This window comes from Galleria mellonella, unplaced genomic scaffold, assembly GCF_026898425.1.
Source record: "Galleria mellonella isolate WM207_F2 unplaced genomic scaffold, CSIRO_AGI_GalMel_v1 utg133, whole genome shotgun sequence".
Taxonomy (NCBI): domain Eukaryota; kingdom Metazoa; phylum Arthropoda; class Insecta; order Lepidoptera; family Pyralidae; genus Galleria; species Galleria mellonella.
Window position 1 is genome coordinate 2,969,922 of NW_026441990.1, and position 23,699 is coordinate 2,993,620.

The following is a 23,699-nucleotide window of genomic DNA, read 5'->3' on the forward strand; positions in this document are numbered from 1 at the left end:
CATAGAGAAAACAGTTGAAATTAAATAAAAGTTTTATATTCGACCGCTTTTTCCGTATCATAATGGTTTTTTGACGTTTTTTTTTGTAAATATTTTGATGTAGACTATTGGACTTCATTTTCTCAAATAAATAAAAGCACATAACACTTTAAAAAGACTTTCAATAAATCGTGAAGATGGAAGTGGATGGTGCTGAAAATTGGAATAATAATCTTTCAGATGGAGGAAAGTTTGCTAACTTAAAAGCTTTCGTGACTGCTGCTCGTGAGTTTGAAGCAACTCATAGTGAATCTGCTGTTAATTTAATGACTCGATATTTGGGAGTAAGTTTGAAATGTTTTAATTTTTTTGTTTTATTATAAAAATAATGCCTAATGAAGTCTATAAAATCGTCTGCTTGAGTTCTTCTAACTCGTGTCATCTCGTATAGCGAGAAACATCTGTGCTTGCATGGTGAAGCTTAATTTGAACTGTGGGAAATGACTGAAATTACGGGGTATACCGGTATAACAGCATAGTCCTTAGGCAATTTATTAACAGTATCATGGTAGAAACAGTTTATTCTGAGATGTTTATGAATGATGATTATTTTCCATTAAAGTTTTTTTCCGTTCTATATGGCATAAAAAATAAAGCAGTCTAATATTTTTTTATATTTATTTTAGCTTGTAGCTTCGTCTTGTGACTTGACAATATTTTCACCGGGCCGGTCAGAGGTGTGTGCCTTCTTTAGCTCACTGTGGCGTGTGATGTGTGATGGTCGTGGGCCACATTGGGCTGGCGTTGCTGTGTTAGCTCGTGCTGCTATTGAACCTAGTGCCAGGCATGCTCTTACACATACATATAAGTGAGTATGTTTTTTATTTCAAAATATCTAATTCAACAATAAAAACAAAATTCTTTATGAAATTTATATATATTATATATATATATATAAAACATCTGTTATAAAAGCTGCCTGTACATCAGCAATATATATAGTAATCTTAGCCAGTAAAGGATAGTCAAATTGTTTATTAAAGAAAAAGTTTTTCTTATGGTAACTTTTTAACTTACTCTCTACAAGACAGCAATATCTATATATGGTATAATTTTATTTAATGTAATGTATGTTCACCACCACTGCCCAAAAGCTTTCTGTTTTTATGCAATGGTTAGCTGATAGAGAATGCTGTCTGGCATTAAACTCGTCATTTGTATAAATTTTATTGTACAATAAAGAATAAGTAAATAAATATAACAATAAATTTCTCTTTGTGGTAACTTTCTACACTACTTCTACCAGAGAGCAATGCCTGTAAAAATATCTGAAATTGATGATGATCAATAATGGGATATTATGCACTTTTTAACATGTTGGAGATAATAATTAAAATCATCAACAGTTTCAACTAGATATTTATTAAATTAATTTTGATTTTAAAGAATTTCACTTTTGTTGTAAAAATTGTCACCAGTGTAGATCTAATATAAGTCTGTCTTATAATAACTGTGATTGAGGAGGTACCTAATTATTATGACAACTATGCTGCTATTATAATTTCAAAATGGCTGTATGTTTAAATTTCTCTATACTATTACATAGGCATTATTTTTTGGATTTTCTTATTTTAATAACATTTCAGTTAGTGTTTCAATAATAATGTGAATGTTAAATTATTCTTTTTCAGATTCATGCCCATTCTTTCACGGCTATTGTCTGACACAATATCTAATGATAAAAAAATAAAAGTTCTGTCTGTTATGCAGGTCAGTGTTTAAAATATATTAGTATTTTGAAATAAATTTACATAAGATATACATAAGGATCCTCTAATTTTGATAGTTAAAATTAATTTGGATAATAATAATGGAACTGTTATTGCTTTACATTAATTGGGTATCAGTAATGGATGAGAGGTAAGAATGAAGTAAGTTCAATTAGCTCATCAGGGTTTCTAGAAAATAATCACAATGCTTTTAAAAAAAATCATCTACTGGTTGACTTGACAGAATATGTATAATGTAAAATATACATTTATGTATAATGAAGGTAATATGAGTAATATATATGTTATTTTTTAATTTAATATTGTTTCTCTATTTATTTGCACATTACAAAATTTAACAAATAAATAAAAAAGTATATGTTAACAATTGGAATTATTACTTGTTGGATATAAGTGAATAATGCAATTTTAATGAAATTAATAAATTTTAAAAATAATAATGTTTCTTCCCATTGCTAACAATCCCTTTTTCCCTTTTGAAGTGCATTAAATATGTATACATCTTCATATATTTCAGGAAATATCCTATGGTATAAAAATCAGCTGGCAAGAGTCATATTTATCTGGGCTAATGAAACGGTTGACGGATTGGATTACACAGCCAATGCTGGAGCCTCAACACAGGACCATAGGCCATAAGTCACTGACAGTTCTTGTAAATGTCTGCTATGGTAACTTGCCAGCGATATATGCATTAATGAGGACAGTTGACACTAAGGATTTTGTGGTGCATCTTATTAACTTAAAGGTATAGTATAGAAATCACCCTTACAAAAGATTTCTTTAAAATTACTTTTGTCTTTTTTTTTTTTAACTTTAGCATACTTCAGAATATTGTAAGAAAGGGAACTCAAACATTTTTATAATTATGTGGAGATTATTAGTTTATATTTCATTGTTTATTTTTATATTTTTGGTGCAATAAAGAGTTAAATAAATAAATAAATTATTAGATATTTAAAATAATGTTTCATATCAATATATTTAAAATTCTGAGGAATTTCCCTTTACATTTCTCTAAATTTTTGTTACCCCACTGCAGATAATTGTAATATTGTATTTTATTTAAATCTTATAAAAAATCGTAATATACAAGTTAATAAGAATTGTTATAATGACTGCACTACTAATAATAACTACTACCCATTACTTAAGTTTAAAAATAAAAATGATTTATGATAGGTACAGATAAACAGTCAAATCAATCTCTACATGTCTATCAAATCTGCTTACAAATTTGCCTTAGTGTCCTAATTAATAAAGACTCTACTATTCGTGTATTAAATATATTGTAATTTTATAAATTGGTGTTTTTGTTTTTTTTTAATGGTTTAGAAATAGTGACCCTGTCTGTACTATTACTATACACTGGCAAGGTACCAGTGAGGAATGATAGTTGAGAATGAAAACAAGTCAGTTGTCTCATCATTATGAATTCAGTAATTATTACCCACAATGGTTTCCAAGTAGTACCATGAAGAGGTTGGTAGCATATATTCCTATCAATGGGGAAGTTAAACCCCTTACGATCGCTTTAACCCCACAGGATGGTGGTTACGGTGGCGTAGAGACGTGCCGACTATTGCTGTGTTTGACTGGCGCGAGCCGAGGCGTGGCTTCCACGCGGCAACAAGACGTGCACGGTTACCTCTGCTGCACTCTGCGTACATTCAACAAAGCCATCGCGTTAGTATCATTTTCGTTATTTTTTTTTATGCAACCTAGAATGGCAAACAAGCTGATGGCCCACCTGATGGAAACTGGTAACCGTCGCCTATCGACACGAGCAGTACCTTGGACATAACGAGAGTGTACTGTTTCGCCCATGATACCCCCCATGCATTGCTATTCCATTGCCATTCATCCATTGTCATGACTGACTGGGATAAAAAGTAGCCTCTGTCATCTATCCCAAATAGTATATTTATACCAAACTAGCAATCCAGCCCGGATTTACACGGGTAAATAAAATTTTCGAAAATAATATGTTACTGGCTAAAAATATAGCTTTCCTCAAAAAGAAAGAGGTTCACAATTCAGTTATATTTTTTATATTTGTTACCTTATAGCTCCATCAGTAATAAACCGATTTGGCAAATTCTTTATTTTTATATCTGAATGGATATACTTACAGATTGGTTCCATAGATATTTTATTAAAATAGGTGTAGTAGTTTAGTTTTGAAATAAAAATAACTAGTTTTGTCACAATTGAAGTCTGTTTTATTCCAACATCGATCATAGTTTCACTTGTATCAACATTATTTTGTTAATTTTAATTTCTAAATATTTTCAGTGAAAAGGATGCGACGCAGTTGCTTCATGCTTACACTTTCATCAATGATCTATGTACAGATAACAATTTGAAAGGATACGTGTTGACATATCCACATTTCACAGCAGCACTAAAAGATGCATTAAAGGTATGTTTGTCTTTAAAATTATTCGAGTGTTACATACAAATGCATTATATAATAACAACTCTCTTTTGTGTGGTGAAAGTTTATTATTTTTAACTTTAACATAATTTACATCTACCCTCTTAAGGAAGGGAGATGGCAAACTGGTAGAAGCACAGTCAGCCGGGGTGCAGGATCCCAGTGGAGGGAAACCGATTTACTAGGGGGGGGGGGGGGAGGTAAGGGATTATTAATAATGCAGACTACCAGTCCCATTGCTAGCAATGTTCCTTGTCAGGTCGACCTTCACGTGATCCCCCCTGGAAACCATGGTGCTGAATTCCAAGTGCGTTCTTCTCAGGTCATCATGATGGGCTAACTGACCTACGTTTTCATTCTCATCTATCATTTCTCACTAGTGTGTCCCGCCAAAGTATACCGTTAACGTGGGTAGGATTATTCCATTATCATCCATTAAAAAAACCGACTAACTATGCGGGCAGTGCCCAATAGCACCACTTTTTGCGTCTTTCCCGGGATTGACCCGCCTCGGATACCCAACAGTCTGAGATGTTGTTCCAGACTGGTTGGGATAAGATCGTTCACCGACAGAACAATTGTGATAATTTCAATGGATGTCACCCCTCACATTTTGGTCATCTTGTGAGCCAAGTCGAGATATTTTCTCTTTTTGGTTTCGAATTTCACAAGGTTCTCATAATGCAGTATGGTGACATGCACCAAAAACACCCTCGAGAGTGCCCTACTTTTGTTATAGCTTTATTTTCTATACATGATTATTTTTTACAATATTAACAAATGTTTTTTAACATTTTTTTGTATTTTGGTGTATGGTCCCCCACAGATAAATCCTCCATCATATTCCATTTATTTCGATCTGTAGCAACATCTATTAAATAGTAAATGATACCTATTTCAATAAAGACAGAGAAAAAGGCAAAGAAACTTGAGAGGTAACCAGTTTATCTTGTAAATCAAAGGACTAGGAAATTCTAAATATGTTAGGGTAGATCATAGAAATAAACATTTATGATTTTCCTAGGTATTCCATGAAATACCTAATATTCATGTATTTCTGCAATATATGAACTAACTGTAGGTCTACTGAAACTTCAGGACCTAGACAGCCTCTGCAAGGTGACATCAGATGATGCTGAAGAGTCAGAACAAGCTTATGGTTGTCTACAAAATGCACTCAAGTTCCTTACAGTTTTAGTAAATTTAGGTAAGAAATATTAAGTATATATAATAGTTCACTAGCTTTATTTCACGACTTGACTTGCCTGAATCAGTATATAAAGTATCTTATGTGCTAAAGTAGAATATAACCTACTTGTGCATCAGATTTCATTTGGGTCCAATTAGTAGTTTATGTGTGAAAGAGTAACAAACATCCATCCATCGTTACAAACTTTTATATTTATTATATTAATGTGATTCAATTATATAAGTACAGTCCAGATTTACTCTTTGGAGTATGTAGAGTTTATATATTAGAAAATTTGATTAAAATTCACAAGTAAAAAGTTTTTAAAGAAGAAAAAAAAATTTACTTGTTACATAAAAATACATGCACCGCCATTTACTTTCACTCTTTAGCGTAATGGTTAATCAGGCATTAAATTCTCTCTGTATACATATTTTAATGTGTGCAAAAATATAAATAAATAAATACAAGTACTTCGAACAATATTTTTTTATGTATGCATATTAGGACTTGTAATTTCATTGACATATTTACTAACTTTTCAAAATGAAACAGTCATCCATGCTCAGCTGCTTGGCGACAGAATCACGAGACAGAGGTACTCAAACGATTTTAAAGTACTTTCAACTTTTTTTATATATAAACATATTCTAAATTTTCAGATTTATATACATTGCGATGTCACCACATACAGTTAGTGTGTCTGTGTATGAAAGCGAGTCAAATGTGCCTCCCAGAGTCGCTCGAGCTATTTGCCGCTATTGTGTTACAATATAGAGGTACAGACGTAAGAAAATTATATGATATGTTTTTTTATTAAAATTAAATGCTGTAATTGGAATTTTCTCCTTCTGTATTCATGTCACAATTATTTTTCTATGTATAACATAATTTTGTATTAATATAATTGTAACTGCCAGATAGTCTGTTCATATCAAAAAGCAGTGAACAGAAAATAATAATAATAATGTCTCTAAAGAAAGAAAAAAGACGAGGGTCATAAATGTTTTTAATTTTTTTTTCTTAATTGTTTAATTCTTCATGGTTTTTCATAAAATTCATCTTTAAAAAAAATAAAAATCATTCCTTGGTTATTTACCACTTCCTTATTTCAAACTATATAAGATAATAATTTAAATATTTTTTTAGACGAAGGTCGTCTACCTCAAGATCTGATATCAGTTATCAGCGATGGTCTGCCCAGTTTACTTGTTCCACCAGCGTTAGAACCAGGCAAAGCAGGCTTGCAATGGGTAAATATTTATATATACAGATATGTTTTGTCTACGTTAATATGGCACGCTCCTTCAATTTTTTATTTCAATGTGTGTGACCATATACAGACATTTGTGCTCTGTTTGTGTTTATGAGGAAACTTTTCAATAGCGGTCTGGCCAGAGTAGTATTATAGATCCTCAAAAATCCAAAGAATTAAAAATGTTTAAGTAAAAATATTTACTAGGGTTCGACTAAAGAATATAATATTTTGGTCAGGCCGCTACTGAAGATATTTCTTCACAAACACAAACAGAGCACCACGTCTGTATATATGGTTACACTGATTGAAGTAAAAAGTTGAATGGGTGTGCCATGTTAACCCTTCATACTCCGTTGTCGCCGTATTTGCGACATTAAAAATGCTAAAATCAAATCGTTACGGCGAGTTGTTTTATTGACTTAGTGTCCTTTATAAAATAGCTCAGAAATGTTTTGTTTTATTGCAACAACTCCATTTTTCTTTTACATCACAGGTATGTACTTGTAATTATTATAGTGCTGGAGTTATTGGTATCCTCCATGAGTTATAAGACTGGAGTGCAAGGGGTTAACCTTTCTACTACTACATAGACACTCTATACTATGTTTTCAGTTGCAAGTGGTAGGTGCGCTGTGCGAGACGAGTGAGACCCAAGAGCGTGTACTCAACGAAGTAACACCTGATACATTCGAGGACACCCTGCACAATGTACTGCACTATACATCTCAGGTAAATACTGCTCTTGTATATATGTGTTCTCACCCAAAAAATAATTTAATATTCTTATCATAGTGACTATTCTAAAATAGTTAATATGATATTCTTATTGCAGCAACAGGACATGTCAAGTGTTAGCTTCATCACAACGCTAATAATAGACTTTGCCTCTATCATATTAGAGATTACAGTCACGAGCATATTTGTTTTATTAATTAATTTAAATTTGTTTAATTTTTCTTATATTTACAAGATTATATTTAAAAGATACTGTTTGGAAAGCTTTTTAATCTTGATCGAATGGCTTTAAGAGTCAAGATTAAGTAACTAGTTCAATATCATTTTATTTTTGTAGTTTTACCACCTATTTATTATTCTTTCGTTCTTACCTATTAAAAAAAAAAAAAAAAACTTTATTAAAATAACGTAGGTTTAATATGTTCATAATGATTGTTAATAATAGATATTTAGTCCTCAATGCTAGTACTATGCCGCTTGAATAAAATAATGTGGGTGTAGCGGATATTAGATCTCGTTCTAAGATTAAAATTAGAATTTAGAATACATATTCTAAATTCAAATTCAAATTTGTGTTCTGTAATCTATATAAAACTATTTTGTGTTGTGTACGTGTACATGTACAGACGGGCGCGCTGGGCAGTGAGGCGGCTCAAGCGGCCGTAGTGGTGTCGTGCCGCAGCGCGCTCGCCCTGGCGCCACTTGCACCGCGCTGGGCCGCCGCGCTCGACCGGCTGCTGGCGCACCACCAGGTACACACGCACACGACACGCACACGCATACGCATACACACAGGTACACACACTCACGCACATGCACCAGCACACACGCATGCACTCACTTACATCTACGCATACGTATACACACAGGTGCGCGCGCGCACGAACGCACGCACGCACCCACGCACGCACAAACACGTACACACGCATGCACTCACGTAGATAGATAGATAGATAATTTTATTTGCATTACTTACAGCACACAAATTACAACATACATACACAAAAAAAGCGAGATAACATAAATGGCAAAAAAAATACATAAAACCAAATGCAACTTTCGTTTGTGAGTGTGCCATAGCAATACAAAATGGCCACAACTCAGTTTATTGCTTCGCCCTCAAAAGAGCAAAGCACTGATATTCTGTTGCGGCCAAAGGGTAAACGTACGCACTCACTCTTCTCAATCTTTCGAACTCACACTTCCACTCATTCTCGCAAGTTCACATACAGTTTAGAGTGTTCCTGTGATAATTTCAACAAAACTTGATTAACTTTTAATTATTTTCTATTGAATCAAATATAAGTATTAACTTACTAATATGGTCACAACATTTTATTTTACATTTTTTGTAACAAAGTAAACATTACAGTTCAGTGCTAGAAGTCACTATGTCATGTCTTCAGTGCAATTAATTATTATTATATATTTCATAATTATGTTATCTAAAAATAAATCATAATCATTACTTGTTTCTGTAGAATATAATAAATTCAAGATTTAGTAAGTGCCATGGTTAATTTATACTCCTTTAGATTCGGAAACTCCTGTGCGCTGGGCTCACGGGCGGCAACGGGTCGCGACGTCGGCAAATATTGCAATTGGTCAAACATCATTATTTCCCCTCCGATCAAATGAATCAGGTAAGGATTATTTTTAACCGACATTAAAAAGAAGGTTTTCAATTCGATTGTATTTCCTTTGTAGGGGGATTTTCCTAGGGGGATTTCGCCTGCCTGGTGGAGTACCAGTGAGTGCGAGAACAAGATATTGAAGAAAGATTCTGCACATTGATGACCAGCTATTACGATATCGCGCATACCATACCTATATATATATATATATATATATATATATATATATATATATATATATATATATATATATATATATATATATATATATATATATATATATATATATATATATATATATATATATATATATATATATATATATATCCGCTATATAAGTACGTATAATATATTATTTACACAAAACTATTTTATTTTATAATTATTCATGGTAAATCAATTTTATCCCCTTCAAAGCTTACTCCCCCTGTGACATAATGCACTTGTGCCAACGCCGTTTCCACTGTGAGAAGGCTCCTTGAAAGTCCTGCTGGTTGTAGGTTTCTCAGATAATAAGCCCCGTCGTAGTATTATTTTTTTATCTCATTTATGTCCCCCAAATGCCGCCCGCCGAAGTACCAATTTGGTTTTTGGGAACAAGAAGAAGTCACACGGGGCCAAATCCGGCGAATAGCGGGGGGTGTTCGGTCACCAAAGAAAAAATGGAATTTTTCTCAAAAACTCACGGAACGATCTTGGCGCAAATTTTTTTCATTTGAAGTTCGTTTCTATATAGAATTTCGTGGACCACGGTTTTGCCCAAATTAAGCTCTTCAGCCACCTGTCTGACCGTTAAACGACGGTCCCCATTAACATTTAGTTCGAATTCTTTCCACGTTTTCGTCGGAATGTGAAGTGGAAGGACGTCCTGAACGTGGGTCATCTTGAACGCTTTCTCGGCCCTCTCTGAATCTTTTTAGCCACTTGTGGACGGTTGGTTCCTTCACAGCATCATCCCCATAAACTGTTCTGAGATCGGCAAAAATTTCACGTGAACCCATTCTTGCCGAGTTTTCGAGAGAAACTTGATTACGACGCGCTGCTCTTCAACGGGAAGATGGGCTCCAGAGAGAGAGACGGGGTTTCGTTAAGAGGTAACTTCACAGATGTGTGTGACAAGAAACAATATATTTTTTTTTACGTCACACATATGTATTTAAAACATTTGCGGCGGTCAGACCAGAACTGAAGATTGTTAGGGACATAAAACATAGCTCATGTTACATTTATTACCTGGCCTCCCCACTAATTTTTTTTCTCGCATTCCAGAACATTTTTATACGAACTTTCCGGACAGATTCTTCGTATACTCTACTATATATTATCCGCAAACTGTGCGGGGAGAAATCGGAATCCATGGAACACTTGATGTGTAACTGCAATTCGTTGGCAAGTATGCGTATGAGTCTACTGGGAACGGCTTATCCAGAGCCAGGGGACTACAGATATCTTAAACTGCGGGATATCGTTAGGGTAACACATAGGATCTATGAAACGATGGTATAAGGCAGAGGGAAGCACAAAAGATCCGTATGGATCGACGTGCAACGGCTTAGCTGACCCCATATGCGAAAAATAAGATAGGATAATAAGAATCCGTTAATTATGTATTATCAATTGAAAAATACAAAAAAAAAAATTTTTTGTCAGGTATTCGGCGATTTTAGCCTCTTCTTGAAAGAGGTGTCGGAGGTGGGCAGTGAGAATATCAGTGTAATGAGCATACCCGCGCGTTAAGGTGGACGGAATTTGCCGAGGTCATTGCAATACGCAATTTATTTTCAAGAGGGCGCATAACGAAGAGTCATGACTGGACGTATCAAAATCGTCGGCCAGCTCGCCGACACGCTACGCAGCGGGAAGGTACCAGTGTTTTTCCCTCCATCTCCCTCCTTCCGGGAAGATATATTGATTTTCACAGAGAAAGAGGAGAGATATAGCGTGCAAGAAAGAGCACGAAAGACATTGGGTATGTGTGATAGAAAGAGGGAAACAATATATTTTATTTACGTCACACATATGTATTTAAAACATTTGTTCATAAAGTGAACAATATTTTTTTATTAGCGCTAACTTGACACGAGTAGACGGATAAATGATTACGAACTTTTTCAAAAATAAAACATAGCTCATGTTACATTTATTATCGTAAACAATGTAGCTTTCTATAGGTAATTTTTTTTTAAACAAAAAAAATCATTTTTTTCCTGATAATATTATTTAGATGTAAAATAGCATGAAGATAGTGTCCTTTGTATACGAGATTCTTTGTATCTGTACAAATATTTCATATTTTTCATCGCTATCACAATATATAAATAATTATCTTATTTGAAAATACCAACATATACTATACACATCTATACAGATGTAGTATGTAAACAAATATTAAAAAAGAAAAGAATTGTATACGTCTTTGTATCTTATGTATGTAGTACACAAAAGTCCCAAATATGTACAGCTATAGAAATGTTTCGATGATCATATTGTACTTGTTATAATTTAGAAAACATACCTTCTGGTTGGGTTCTATTTATTCTAAGTTGTGTCCACGTGTTCAAAGTTCAATTGTATTTCATTATAATGTCTAGATATCAGATATCGCCACATCCAGCGTGATGGAGCTCTATGGATACAAGATGACTTGTTTGGAACAGAGATTGCACTCACAGTCTGTGGCATTGCAGGTAAATAATATTTTACAACATTGTATTTTTTTTTTCTATACTTAACATATGTGATTATAATATGCATTGATTCATAGCCAAATAACTCAAAAACCTTTTATCATTAGTTTTATTATTTTGTGCATTATTTTAATTAATAACTGTACACACAGTATGGGTTCTTAAAATGGGGGGTAAAGATGTTTCTTCAAGGTCGGCAACGCGCGCGTAATACCCCTGGTGTTGCAGGCGTTCATAGGCTACGGTAATCGCTTACCGTTAGGTGGGCCGTACGCTTGTTTGCCACCTCAGTGGTATAATTTTTTTTACCAAGATTGTTTACTAAATTGCACAGTGAATTTATAGGGTACAGAGGAGTAACACCTGAGTCCTCAGGAATAACAACACATGGGGGTATCATGGGCAAAACAGTATTCTCTGTTATAGTAATTTTGACGGTGGGATGGTAAAAGAGCGTAAGTATTATTAAAACAATTGTATTTATGTACCAGGGCGCCAGCGAACATATGGCGTCATTGCAGCACTCACTGGCGATGTTGCAAGCGACCAACACGTCACAGCAGAACGTACTTTACACCACACAGATGCAAAACGAAAAGTATGTATATACTTGTCTGTTTATATATTTATTAATAATTTAATGCACTAATACTGGCAATTTAAGAATATAGAATGAAAAATAAATTCAATAAAATTGTAATTTAAAATGAGCGCAATTAACGCTAGTGCAATCTCTTCCAGTCGACCTCTTGGAAAAGAGTAGCGAGTTAAGAAATAGAAATGAGTGGAAATAACAATAAAAATTTTATTCTAAGTATTTTAAATCGACTTCAAAAAGAAGGGAATCTTAATTCGGTCGTATCTTTTTTTATTTTATTACTTCATAACTCCGTCAGTTCTAAATCGGTTTGGAATTTTTTTTATTGGAAAGAAAATACTTGTAGATTGATCCCATAGAAATTTTATCTAAACCGATTTACTAGTTTAATGTTTAGAACAAAACAACTGTTTGTATCACAATTGAAGTAGATTTTTTTTTTTATGGGACACAATATTAAATTATTATATAACTGAATAACTGGAAATTAATGAATTGTGTTTGTCATTTCCAGACATTTGTATTGTCTAAAAATCTTTAAGTAAATTCCTCGCAGCAGTGTGTCACCTCAAAAAATGAACATGGGTTTTATAAAAGTATTAAATACTTTATTTATGTATGTATATAATTATCTATATATTATTTCTTGTATGTAAATACAAGAGCTTCCTACACACCTAGTCTGCAAGAGTGCCATGGGTGTCACAGTGTATTGTATTGTCTACAGTATTGTTAATAACTACAAAATAATGAAGTTTTCATCACACTTACTTGTATTTTCAATAACATAGTTATTCTGAAACACAAAAATATTGATATAGGTGATTTTAAACAGATTGCATTCAGCAATTAAAGCTGTCCAATTGTATTTATACAAGATATTGTTTGCATACTTTTATTCCTAATGTGGTATTATGTAAATAAACTATACTCAAATTATTCAAAAGAAACATTTTCAATATTAAATTTCTTATGATCAAGTTAGATACACATACATATAGTTACTGCAAAGTAACCCTATTATTAATAAAACGTCAAGTCACTCAGTGTCTTGTCCCTTTCTTTTGTATTCATTTATTCCATTTGTAAGACAGTGACAAAACACTTTTGTTAATATAGGTTTGTAGAACGATTTAGTGTTAAGGGGGTAAGTCTGCCTTAATGTTACAAAAAATATTTATTTATAGCAAACACCATCTCCCACTAAACCCTTCCTGAAATACAATATAGTAATGTTATTTTTTTTATATTTTCATATTTTTATTCGATATTTATTGTATGTAGGAAGACACTCCAAATTAGAGGGGGGAAAGGGATTGTTAGTAATGGAGTCTAATAGCCCCATTACTGGCAATATACCATCTCAGGTTGACCTCTATGCGGTTCCCCCTGCAAACCATCATGTTTAATTCTTGTCGAATTCATCATGGTGGGCCAACTAACCTGCATTCATTCTCACCTATAATCTTCCACTGGTGCCTCGTCGGTATATACCAATAGCGCGGGCGGGGTTACCAATCCATTTTCACCCATTAAAAAACTCCAATTTAGTCAGAGTAAATAACCATTATCAGCACACCTAATTTAAGATTACTTTTAAACACAAATGTTCTTGCCGTCTCTATTAAAACATGATCTGTGGTAATAAGTGTTATATATATAAGTTGTATTAATATTACTTGACATCTAGATGGGATGTTTGCGATTTTTAATATTATTTTTAACACTTGTATAAATAATTTTACTTTCATTTACATAATGTATATTATAAATTGAGCTTAAATTCCGTCAGCATCGATGGTTCAGTGGTAGAATGCTCGCCTGCCACGCGGGCGGCCCGGGTTCGATTCCCGGTCGATGCAATCGCTTTTTGTTATTTACAAAGTTTTATTTTATGCCTTTTTGTTATTAATTTCCTAATATTATTGATAATTAATGATTAATAAACTTTTAATTTTTTTTTTATTAAGAATTTTCAAACAAATTTAAACTGATTTCTACAGGTTTATTAAGAGAAAAAATATGTCACATTAGGTTGAATTTTTTATAATATTATAGAAAATGTCAAAATAAGAACATTATATTTTGTATTCCGTTGACCAACACTTTTGATATGTCGCATACGATTACATGACAATTCACGACGCATTCATCTCTTCACACATTTCTGTTGGCCAACTGATAAGAAAAAGTTATATACACTGTCGCATTACTCTGCCCACTGACTACATTAATTATAATGTAGTTATTTTCAACCGACTTAAAAAAAGGAGGTTCTCAATTCGGCCGTATTTTATTTTCATCTTTGTTATCCCATATCTCCGTCAGTTCCAAATCTATGTGAAACTTTTTTTTTTTTTTTATCTAAAAATTCATTTATAGATTGGTTTAGTAGTTCAGTTTTTAGTTTATATGTGAGATGTTTTTTTTTTTGTGAGACACGCTTTAATTATATCAATTTAAATATATTCTCTGTGCAGACATAAAAAGAGAATAGATGAGCTCCACAAACAGTTGGAAGATGCGGAGACGACGCTGCGAGCGTTCCGCGCCAAGCTGGCCGCCGAGCGGTTGGACAAAGAGAATCAGAAGGATAATTTGCAAAAGGAGTTCAGAGTGCAGCTAACTGTTAGTAGATCATGTTAATTGACATTTGTATGGGATTTTCAAATTGTTTATTTTTCGAGATTTTTATCTCACAGACGTGACAATCTCATTGCTTCGAACAATATTAATTTTATTTTGTATAATTAGTAGTTTTTTTTTTTTAACTGATCTTCATTTTCTGACGATGTCTATTGTATAATGAGAAGTTTTAACAGACTTCAAAAAGGGAGTTGTATTTTTTTTTGTTACCTCATATTTACGTCAGTTGTAAACCGATTTGGAATCTTTCAACTGAAAGGGTATACTTACAGATTAGTCGAATAGAAATTTAATCAAAATCGGTTCAGTAGTGTAGTTTTTGAATAAAAACAACTAGTTTTTTTACAGTTGGATTTGGTTTTTTTTTTGTGGTACACGATCTTATATAAACATACTATGTTTGTCGTTTCCGATATTTATTTCGACTTAATCAGGACTTTTTTTTTAGAGTCATTATGGTGCTTTATGTCAGAATGGTGCGACGACAATGCACAAGTCTATATTTCTAATTTTCATGTTTTAATTTGATTCGCTTGTTAAGAATAGTATTAATCACCTGAAGTAATTTAAAATCTTAATTTCAAACAATTTCCTTATATTGAAACTTATTATTAAAAATAAATTAATACTATGGAAACAGAAATAAACATTTTATTCAAGTTTCTTTTGCTCTTCCGTAAAGTTCCATATTTTGATTACGCACTGTCGAACTTAATTGCAACTATGTGTATATACAATGGTAATATTTTAATTGATCCTGTCATATATAACTGACAGCGTACCCTGTGTCTGTATGTTTGTCTTTTGCCATTTATTTAACTAATATAATTTTTATTTACACGCGGTAATAAAATAGAGTAAAATATAGAACAAAAATTTACAATATTCTAAAATTACTTGTCAGTACTATTTTTTTTTTAATTTGCCTGTATTTATTTGTTGTAACCGATTTTATTATTACTTATAGATATGTTTTGCTTAATATTTTTATTTTTATTCGGGCTAAAATATAATTAACCATTTTAAATTTTTTTTTTACTTCTAATAGTTATTTTATGTCTCATAGTACGTATCTCAGTTTTAAATTTGAATAAAAAAATTGTTTTAGAATTTAGAGAACGAGATGAAATCTAGAGAAAAAGCGGCAGAAGAGAGAGTACGGCAATCAGAGGTGGAGAACAAAGCTTTACAGAAGAAGTTGGAGCAACAGGTAACTAGAGGATCGATTTTGAGTTTTTTTTTTATTATTTTATTTTATTCTCTCTATGTTTAAGGCTTGAAAATGTAATAATGACTCTCCTTTCCAGTGAGAAATGGTAAGTGAGGATGATAGCAGGTCAGTTGGTCTATGGTCACAAACTTGAACAATACATTGCAGAATACATTGTGAACTCGACTGTAGCCCGCATGCATTGTCCCTCCTGAGGAATTAATGTCTCCGTATCTTGTCATCTCACTGTCATATGCCATTCTTCATACCTAAACACAGTCACTGCTTTACGACACAAACACAGGTGGGACAGTGATGCTCCGTTACCAGCAAATTATTCTTTTAAATTTATTTTATTTATATATTCTTTTGTCATTTGCCATGTGGTTCCGGCATAGAATAGTCCACCCCTTTCCTCTCCCTTGGGTGTCGTAAGAGGCTACTAAAAGAACTTAATGGTCGAGGGATGGGCATCAGTGTCCCTCTTAAAACATCATCAAGGCTTAACTGCGATTGCCAACCTGCCTGCCAAGCGTGGCAACTACTAACAAAACTCCATAATAGAGGGAAGCCTATGTTCAGTAGTGTTAGTAATGAGGTCTAGCTGGCCTATTGCTATGAGTGTATTACACACTCTATCAGCTCGACCTCCACACGGTTTCTACTGGAAACCATCGTGGTTAATTCTAGTCGAATTCGTCACGATGGGCTAACAGACCTGCTTTCATCGTCACTTATTATCCTTCACTGGTGCCCCGCCGGCGTATACCGAAAACGCAGGCGGGGTAACCATTTCATTATCACCCATTAAAAAAAATATGGTATTCTTTTGTATGCAATAAACATGTATATAAAGCGGATATAATATCTGAATTGTCGTTTTAAATTTATTTATTTTAACACTCTTTTGAATTAAATTGTGGAAATAACAAGATAATTGTGTACACGACAGACAAACAAAAACAGCGAGTTAGCGGGCGTACTCATAAAGTTTGAAGAGCGCGTGAAACAACGCGACAAGCGGCTGGAGGACGCTGCAGCCGCTGAATCGGCGTTGAAGCGAGACCTTGAGCACAGAGACACGGTACGTATAGATTTGATGTTTTTAATATATGTATACATATAACCAGCTATTTCCCCGCGGTTTTGCCCACATAAATCAGTATATAAAGTAATTCTATGTGTTAGGATTTAACCTACCCGTATAGCAATTTTGCATCAAATTTGTTCAACAGTTTGTGAATGAAAAACAAACATATAATAAAAGAGTTATATATATATATATATATATATATATATATATATATATATATATATATATATATATATATATATACGAACTTTCGCGTTTTTTATCCAACTTAAAATGGTAAACAAGCTGATGGCCCACCTGATGGAAAGTGGTAACCGTTGCCCATAGACATGAGCAGTACCATGGACATAACAGAGTATACTGTTTCGCTCATGATACCCCCCATGCGTTGCCATTCCTGAGTATTAAGGTGTTATACCTCTGTACCCTGTAAATTCACGCCATATCCCACCCTTCAAACCGAAACATAACCATGCAAACACAACTGCTTCACTGTAGAAATACGAATGGGTCAGAGGTGCCCAAGCAAACGACTTTTGTACAAAGTCTCCCTCTAGTAAAAGGGTACCATGATACCCCTTATGCGTTGCCATTCCTGAAGACTAAAGTGTTATACTTCTGTTATTCATCTTTATATGTTATATTTGTCAGATCCGTCAGTATTCTACGACTATGACGATATAATAGTAGTAGAATGATATAGGATGGCGCTCTGTTGTTTTATTAGCTTACTGCAAAATAAAGTGGGGTCATCTTATTGTTAGGTTCATCTTTGACATATGGGTGCTTTCAGACTTTGATGTTCTGAAACTTACCTTTTTAGATTTAGATGTTTTGAGAGTTAGATTTTTAGACGTTATAATATTCTGAGATATTCATCTCTTATTTTTGTTTTATTTTTTTTTATACAACTTAAAATGGCAAACAAGCTGACAGCCCATCTGATGAAAAGTGACAACCGTCGCCTATAGACATGAGCAGTACTATGGACATAAAAGAGTATACTGTTTCGCCCATGATACGCGTTGCCATTCCTGAGGACTCAGATGTTATTCCTCTGTACCCAGTAAATTGTCGCCATATACCCTTCAAACCGAAACACAGCCATGCAAACACAACTGCTTCACGGTTGAAACACGAATGGAGATTTGTCAGTTCCGAGACTAACCCGTAGTAAAAAGTGATAGTTTGTAAACAAATTTGAAAGTATGATTCGCGAATTGGCTATGAGTTGATAACTGGTAGAAAACTTAGAGCGGTCGCATAAACGTCGCGTTCAGCTGTCAATCTGGTATAGGAAGCTGAAAATAATTTATTTCGCCTTTTTTCGATCTGTCGTCTTTTTTTTTATAATATTCTGTTTCATTATAGAACATTTCTTTAAAAGAATGCTAATAATTGCAATTATTAACTATATCTTTGTCATTCTTCACGCGGGCAACACCGTTTGTTACAGTTAGTTTTATATAGAAACTAACTGACCTAGTAAACGTTGTTTAGTACTCTGGGGTAGGGTAGGGTTCCGTACGTAGAAGGTACAAAAGGAACTCTTATTGTGCGGCTTTGTACGTCCGTCTGTCAGTCACAGCGCTATATCTCGACAACTTCTAATGGTATCGATTCGAAATTTGGAATATATTTTTATATATTGTTGACCCGTACATATTACAATGGAAATAATTGAAACAATGTTTTTTTTTTGTGTAGGATGTCCAAAAGAGGTAATCAAAATTGCAAAATGACGCTAATAATCCAAGCAGAGTATGAGAGGGTTTCGTTAATAAATTTTAAAACTAATTTTTATTTATTTTTATACTGCATAGTATAAAATACCCCCCAGGGGGGGGGGGGTTGCATCTTATTGCCATAGTTTATGAAGAGGGAGACTTTGTACAAGAGTCGAACGCTTGGGTACCTCTGTCCCATTCGTGTTTCTACCGTGAAGCAGTTGTGTTTGCATGGTTGTGTTTCGGTTTGAAGGGTGGGATATGGCGTGAATTTACAGGGTACAGAGGAATAACACCTGAGTCCTCAGGAATGGCAACGCATGGGGGGTATCATGGGCGAAACAGTATGTGTGTGTACTGTTATGTCCATGGTACTGCTCATGTCTATAGAGGACGGTTACCACTTTCCATCAGGTGGGCCGTCAGCTTGTTTGCCATTCTAAGTCGTATAAAAAAATAAACGAAAACTATATATAGCGATTTATATTTTAGTTACCTAAATTCAAACAGTTTATATATTAATGTGCTTGCTGTCCGCATAAATAACTTCCAGCTATCGGTATCAGCAAACACAAAGTTGCTACATCGCTTACCGGCGCCGCGATAACACTGCCATTCATTTGAAAGCCGGTACTCACATCACACTTGTTAAATTACTCTTATATTTTATACTAGATGTTCTCGCGTCTTTGCATGAGTTTCGATCGTAAATGTACGGGCTATTTACTAGCTTAATATGTACAATTACTTGGTACTAATATAAACACATATATTATACAGTTTAGGCAGAAACTATTTTTGTATTTGCTTCTTCATATGAGAAAAAGAATAAAAAGGAAAAGCAAGGAAAAGTGTTATTCTTATTTTAAAATATCCTATATAGACGATATAACAAATTTCATAAAAATCCATTCAATAGTTTTTGTATTAGTGACACAGACATACAAATAAGAAAATAAAAAACGAATTAATTTTAATATTTACTAAGTCGATAGTTTTTTTATACGACGAGAACATTAAAATTTTTTCTCAAACATGCTTGGAAATGTGAGCATTATTTTGACAATCTTCTTCGAGATAAATCAAAATTGCCGTACTAGCCAGGTACATGCGGGCAGCGGCCGGCAAAAGTTATATGAAAATCCATATCTGTCGTGTTTTGCGGCCAGATAAATTACTATGTAAACTCATATCTGTCCTGTAATTTAAAAATGGAATGACCTTTTACTTCGAAACATGGCTACCAAGGATGTAACTAATAAAAGGTTTTATTTAAATTTCGAACTGACTTGCAAATAGAATGCTGTTTACTGAAAAAAAAACAAAGGAACAATATGGCGCGTGAAAAATTATTATTGTACGTTATTAGTCATTGAATTTAAAAAGTAAAATTGGTTTTTGATTTCCGCGCATTGTTTGAGAAAAGTACTATACAAGCCTTGGCCACAACTAGGCAATGATGGACTCACGTATGTGTGCCTTGGCCGCGCCTCGGCCCACATTTGTACATTCGTCCATCAATGCCTCAGTTGCTGGCCGCTGCAGTAATGTACTATTAAACGATTCTCAACATTACGAGATTCTTAAATGGTCTGTATTTTTTTTATGTTATGCAATATCAATCGCCAATTCTTAATTGATTTTTGAAGTGAACTGATTGATAATTCAATAGAGTTCAGTACCGTATTGGTTCCATTTTAACTATTATATTGAACTATCATGTTTTTTTTTTTTGAAGACCCAAATCGTTTCATTTTATTATCGAAAAATATTTCGTATACAAAAAAATGCTTCTTTACAATTCCATTACAAATATAGATGAAATGTACGATCATTTCACGTTGACAGCATTGCGATTTATTCCATTTGTTATCGCCGGTAGAGGCCGCTCTAAACGGACGTAAGTACGTCGAATAGGTGACGTGCTGAAAAAAGGTCCGAGTAAAAAGTATTCGTAACCGGCCAGCGAGCATGTATGAATAGATTGATGAATGGTGCGCGACGCGGGAGAGGTCTGTTTGAATGTGAATGAATTGGATTTTGGTGTTCTATTGTTTCTGCCTCTGCCCCAAATGGAAGGCAGCCGTTATATATATGTATTAACGTGTTTGTTGTTATTTTTTTTTCATTAGGAGCTGTTTAGTGAAAGTGAAAGCGATGTAAATACTATACATTTTTTATGCAATTTGGTAAAATTATGCAAGTTGAATGCTTAATGCCAACACTCGCCTTCTTATCTAGTAATTTCACTGTCATATGACAACAGTCCTCTTATAGGGAGAGGGACAAACCAATATATAAGAGGAGGACTATATAATATGTGTATATATATGTATATATATATATATATATATGGGAGAAGACTGATATTAGACTATTATATATATATTGTTATGACAATGAGTCGAAATCCATTTACAAGAATTGATTGCCATGATGATGATGATGATGATGATGATTAAATTTGTACAGATGATAAAACAACTGGAGAAGACGGTAGCGGAGCGCGAGAATCGTTTATATCAGGTGACGTCACAGCTGGAGGAGATGAAGCGAGTGCAGGAAATGGTGGCCAAACTGATGAGCAAGAGTACCTCCACCACGAACAGCTAGCGGCATGTGCTGCAGGTAATTTAAAATTAAAAATGTCTATAATCTGTTTTACACTAGCTAAGGGCCTCCAATATAGGATACTACAGGTCTAATAGGTATATGATTTTTATGAATTATAGGTAATACATAATTTTTTTTTATGGGTGAAAATGGTATAGTGACCCCGCCTCTGCTAACGGGATACGCTGGCGGAGCACCAGTGAAAGGTGATAGATGAGAATGAAAACAGGCCAGTTAGCCCATCATGATGAATTCATCAGGAATTGACCATGGTAGTTTCCAGAGGTAACCGCGAGGAGGTCGACCTGGTTGGGTGTATTGCTAGCATTTCTCAGGATTCTCAGTCTCCATTACTAACAATCTTTTTCTCCCCAAAATATATAATATTAGTAAGTAGTAATAGTGGCGGTCAATCTTTAAAATGTTAGGGCAGTCACATACATACTAGTAATAGCGAAATTAAAAAAATAAGCAGTGATATGGACTTCGGACTATAACACCTAGTTCAGTGAAAAAACTTTGCAGTTATGATAGTTAAAAATTTAAGTAATGACTTATATTATTGAGTTTGTAAATTTAACAGCACAAGTACAAGTACAAGTATAACTACAAGTAGCTAGTTTCGAAAATACAGATTTCCATATTTATTTTTAATTATTTATTTAACACTTTATCGCACCAACATGTGATTGTGTGGATTTGTTGAACAATTTTCAATACGTATAGTGTAGTACAAAAGGCGGTCTTATTGCTAAGCAATCTCTTCCTGACAACCTTTGGGTAGAAGGAATTAAAGCATAAGTATGTAGGTGGCGCATTAAAAGAAATAGATTTAATATAACAAAATACAAAATTAATGCTAGCAAGGGAATGTTAGACAATATCATAAAACTACATAATAATAATAGAAATAGCATTTATATTTTAAATATCTGAACACTCTGTGGTCATCTTAAGAAACTCTAGTAAATTGGAGGTAAATACGTCTAATTGTGGATTCTGGTTTAAATCATCATTGAGTAGTATCAATGCAAAATGTATGTATATTTTGGTTTACTGCGTTTGTTGGAACTTTTTTTTCTGCAACTTACAACGGCAAACAAGCTGACGGCCCACCTGATGGAAAGTGGTAACCGTCGCCTATAGACATGAACAGTGCCATGGACATAACAGAGTATACTGTTTCGCCCATGATACCCCTTATGCGTTGCCATTCCTGAGGACTCAGGTATTATTCCTCTGTACCCTGTAAATTCACTGCCATATCCCACCTTTAAACTGAAACACAGTCATTCAAAAATAACTGCTTCACGGTAGAAACACGAATGGGACAGAGGTGCCCAAGCAAACGATTTTTGTACAAAGTGTTCTGGTAAATTCTAATGAGAATACTTTTCTTTTACAGATTTGATATGACAGCCTCAGATGCAGAGACTTCTCTGCATCGACGCTCGATGTGAAATCTTATCCAAATTATGAAACAAGTGAACTTCCGTCGAATAATAGTTTTGTACAATTATAAATATTTCTAATAACAATCATGGATTTCATACTGTTTATATAATCTTCATATTGAGTATATGAATGTGTAATGTACGCGAATGGAATATAAGTTTTTATGTTAAATGTATATTTTAATAATCCGTGACAAATAAACATGAATGATAGTGGACCTGTATTGTTTTCTTTTTATTTTTATGTGTTTTCTCTCCATGACAGTGTAAAAATAAAATATTGTTACGTCAAAATATATCTGTTATATTTTTTATTTTTAGTGTCCAAGGGGAACCGCGTGGAGGTCGACCTAACAGGGTATTGCTAGCGATGAGGCTTTAAGACCATTTTACTAACAATCCCTTATTTTCCAGTAGTTTTTGCGGGGCACCGAAACAAATATACAGACATAAAGACTTCGTCCTACAAAAAACCCACTTCATTTGTGACAAAACTAGTTATTTTAAAAACTAAACTGCTGTACCTATTTTGATACAATTTCTACCGTCCCAATCTGTAATTATATCCTTATTTACATCGGTTTGAACTGACAGAGTTATTAGGTAACATAAATTCTTTTTGAAATCTATTGAAAATATAGTTTTTACA

The 23,699-nt window shown here is 33.7% G+C and overlaps 1 protein-coding gene and 1 non-coding gene across 2 annotated transcripts; both read left to right on the plus strand.

The window, feature by feature from the left end:
* Positions 1-23,268, plus strand: LOC113511091 (uncharacterized). The gene is made up of 21 exons (XM_052903244.1): positions 1-323; positions 666-847; positions 1,671-1,749; positions 2,287-2,517; positions 3,316-3,455; positions 4,065-4,191; positions 5,305-5,413; positions 6,058-6,174; positions 6,545-6,648; positions 7,266-7,382; positions 8,015-8,140; positions 8,924-9,031; positions 10,673-10,721; positions 10,827-10,885; positions 11,614-11,709; positions 12,201-12,307; positions 14,788-14,935; positions 16,062-16,163; positions 17,116-17,247; positions 21,456-21,611; positions 23,002-23,268. The coding sequence occupies exons 1-20, from the start codon at positions 177-179 to the stop codon at positions 21,594-21,596; spliced, it is 2,421 nt and encodes an 806-aa protein (XP_052759204.1). The 5' UTR covers positions 1-176; the 3' UTR covers positions 21,597-21,611; positions 23,002-23,268.
* Positions 14,099-14,169, plus strand: Trnag-gcc (transfer RNA glycine (anticodon GCC)). The gene has a single exon. It is a non-coding gene; the product is annotated as a tRNA-Gly (tRNA).
* Positions 23,269-23,699: the final 431 nt, after the last annotated feature.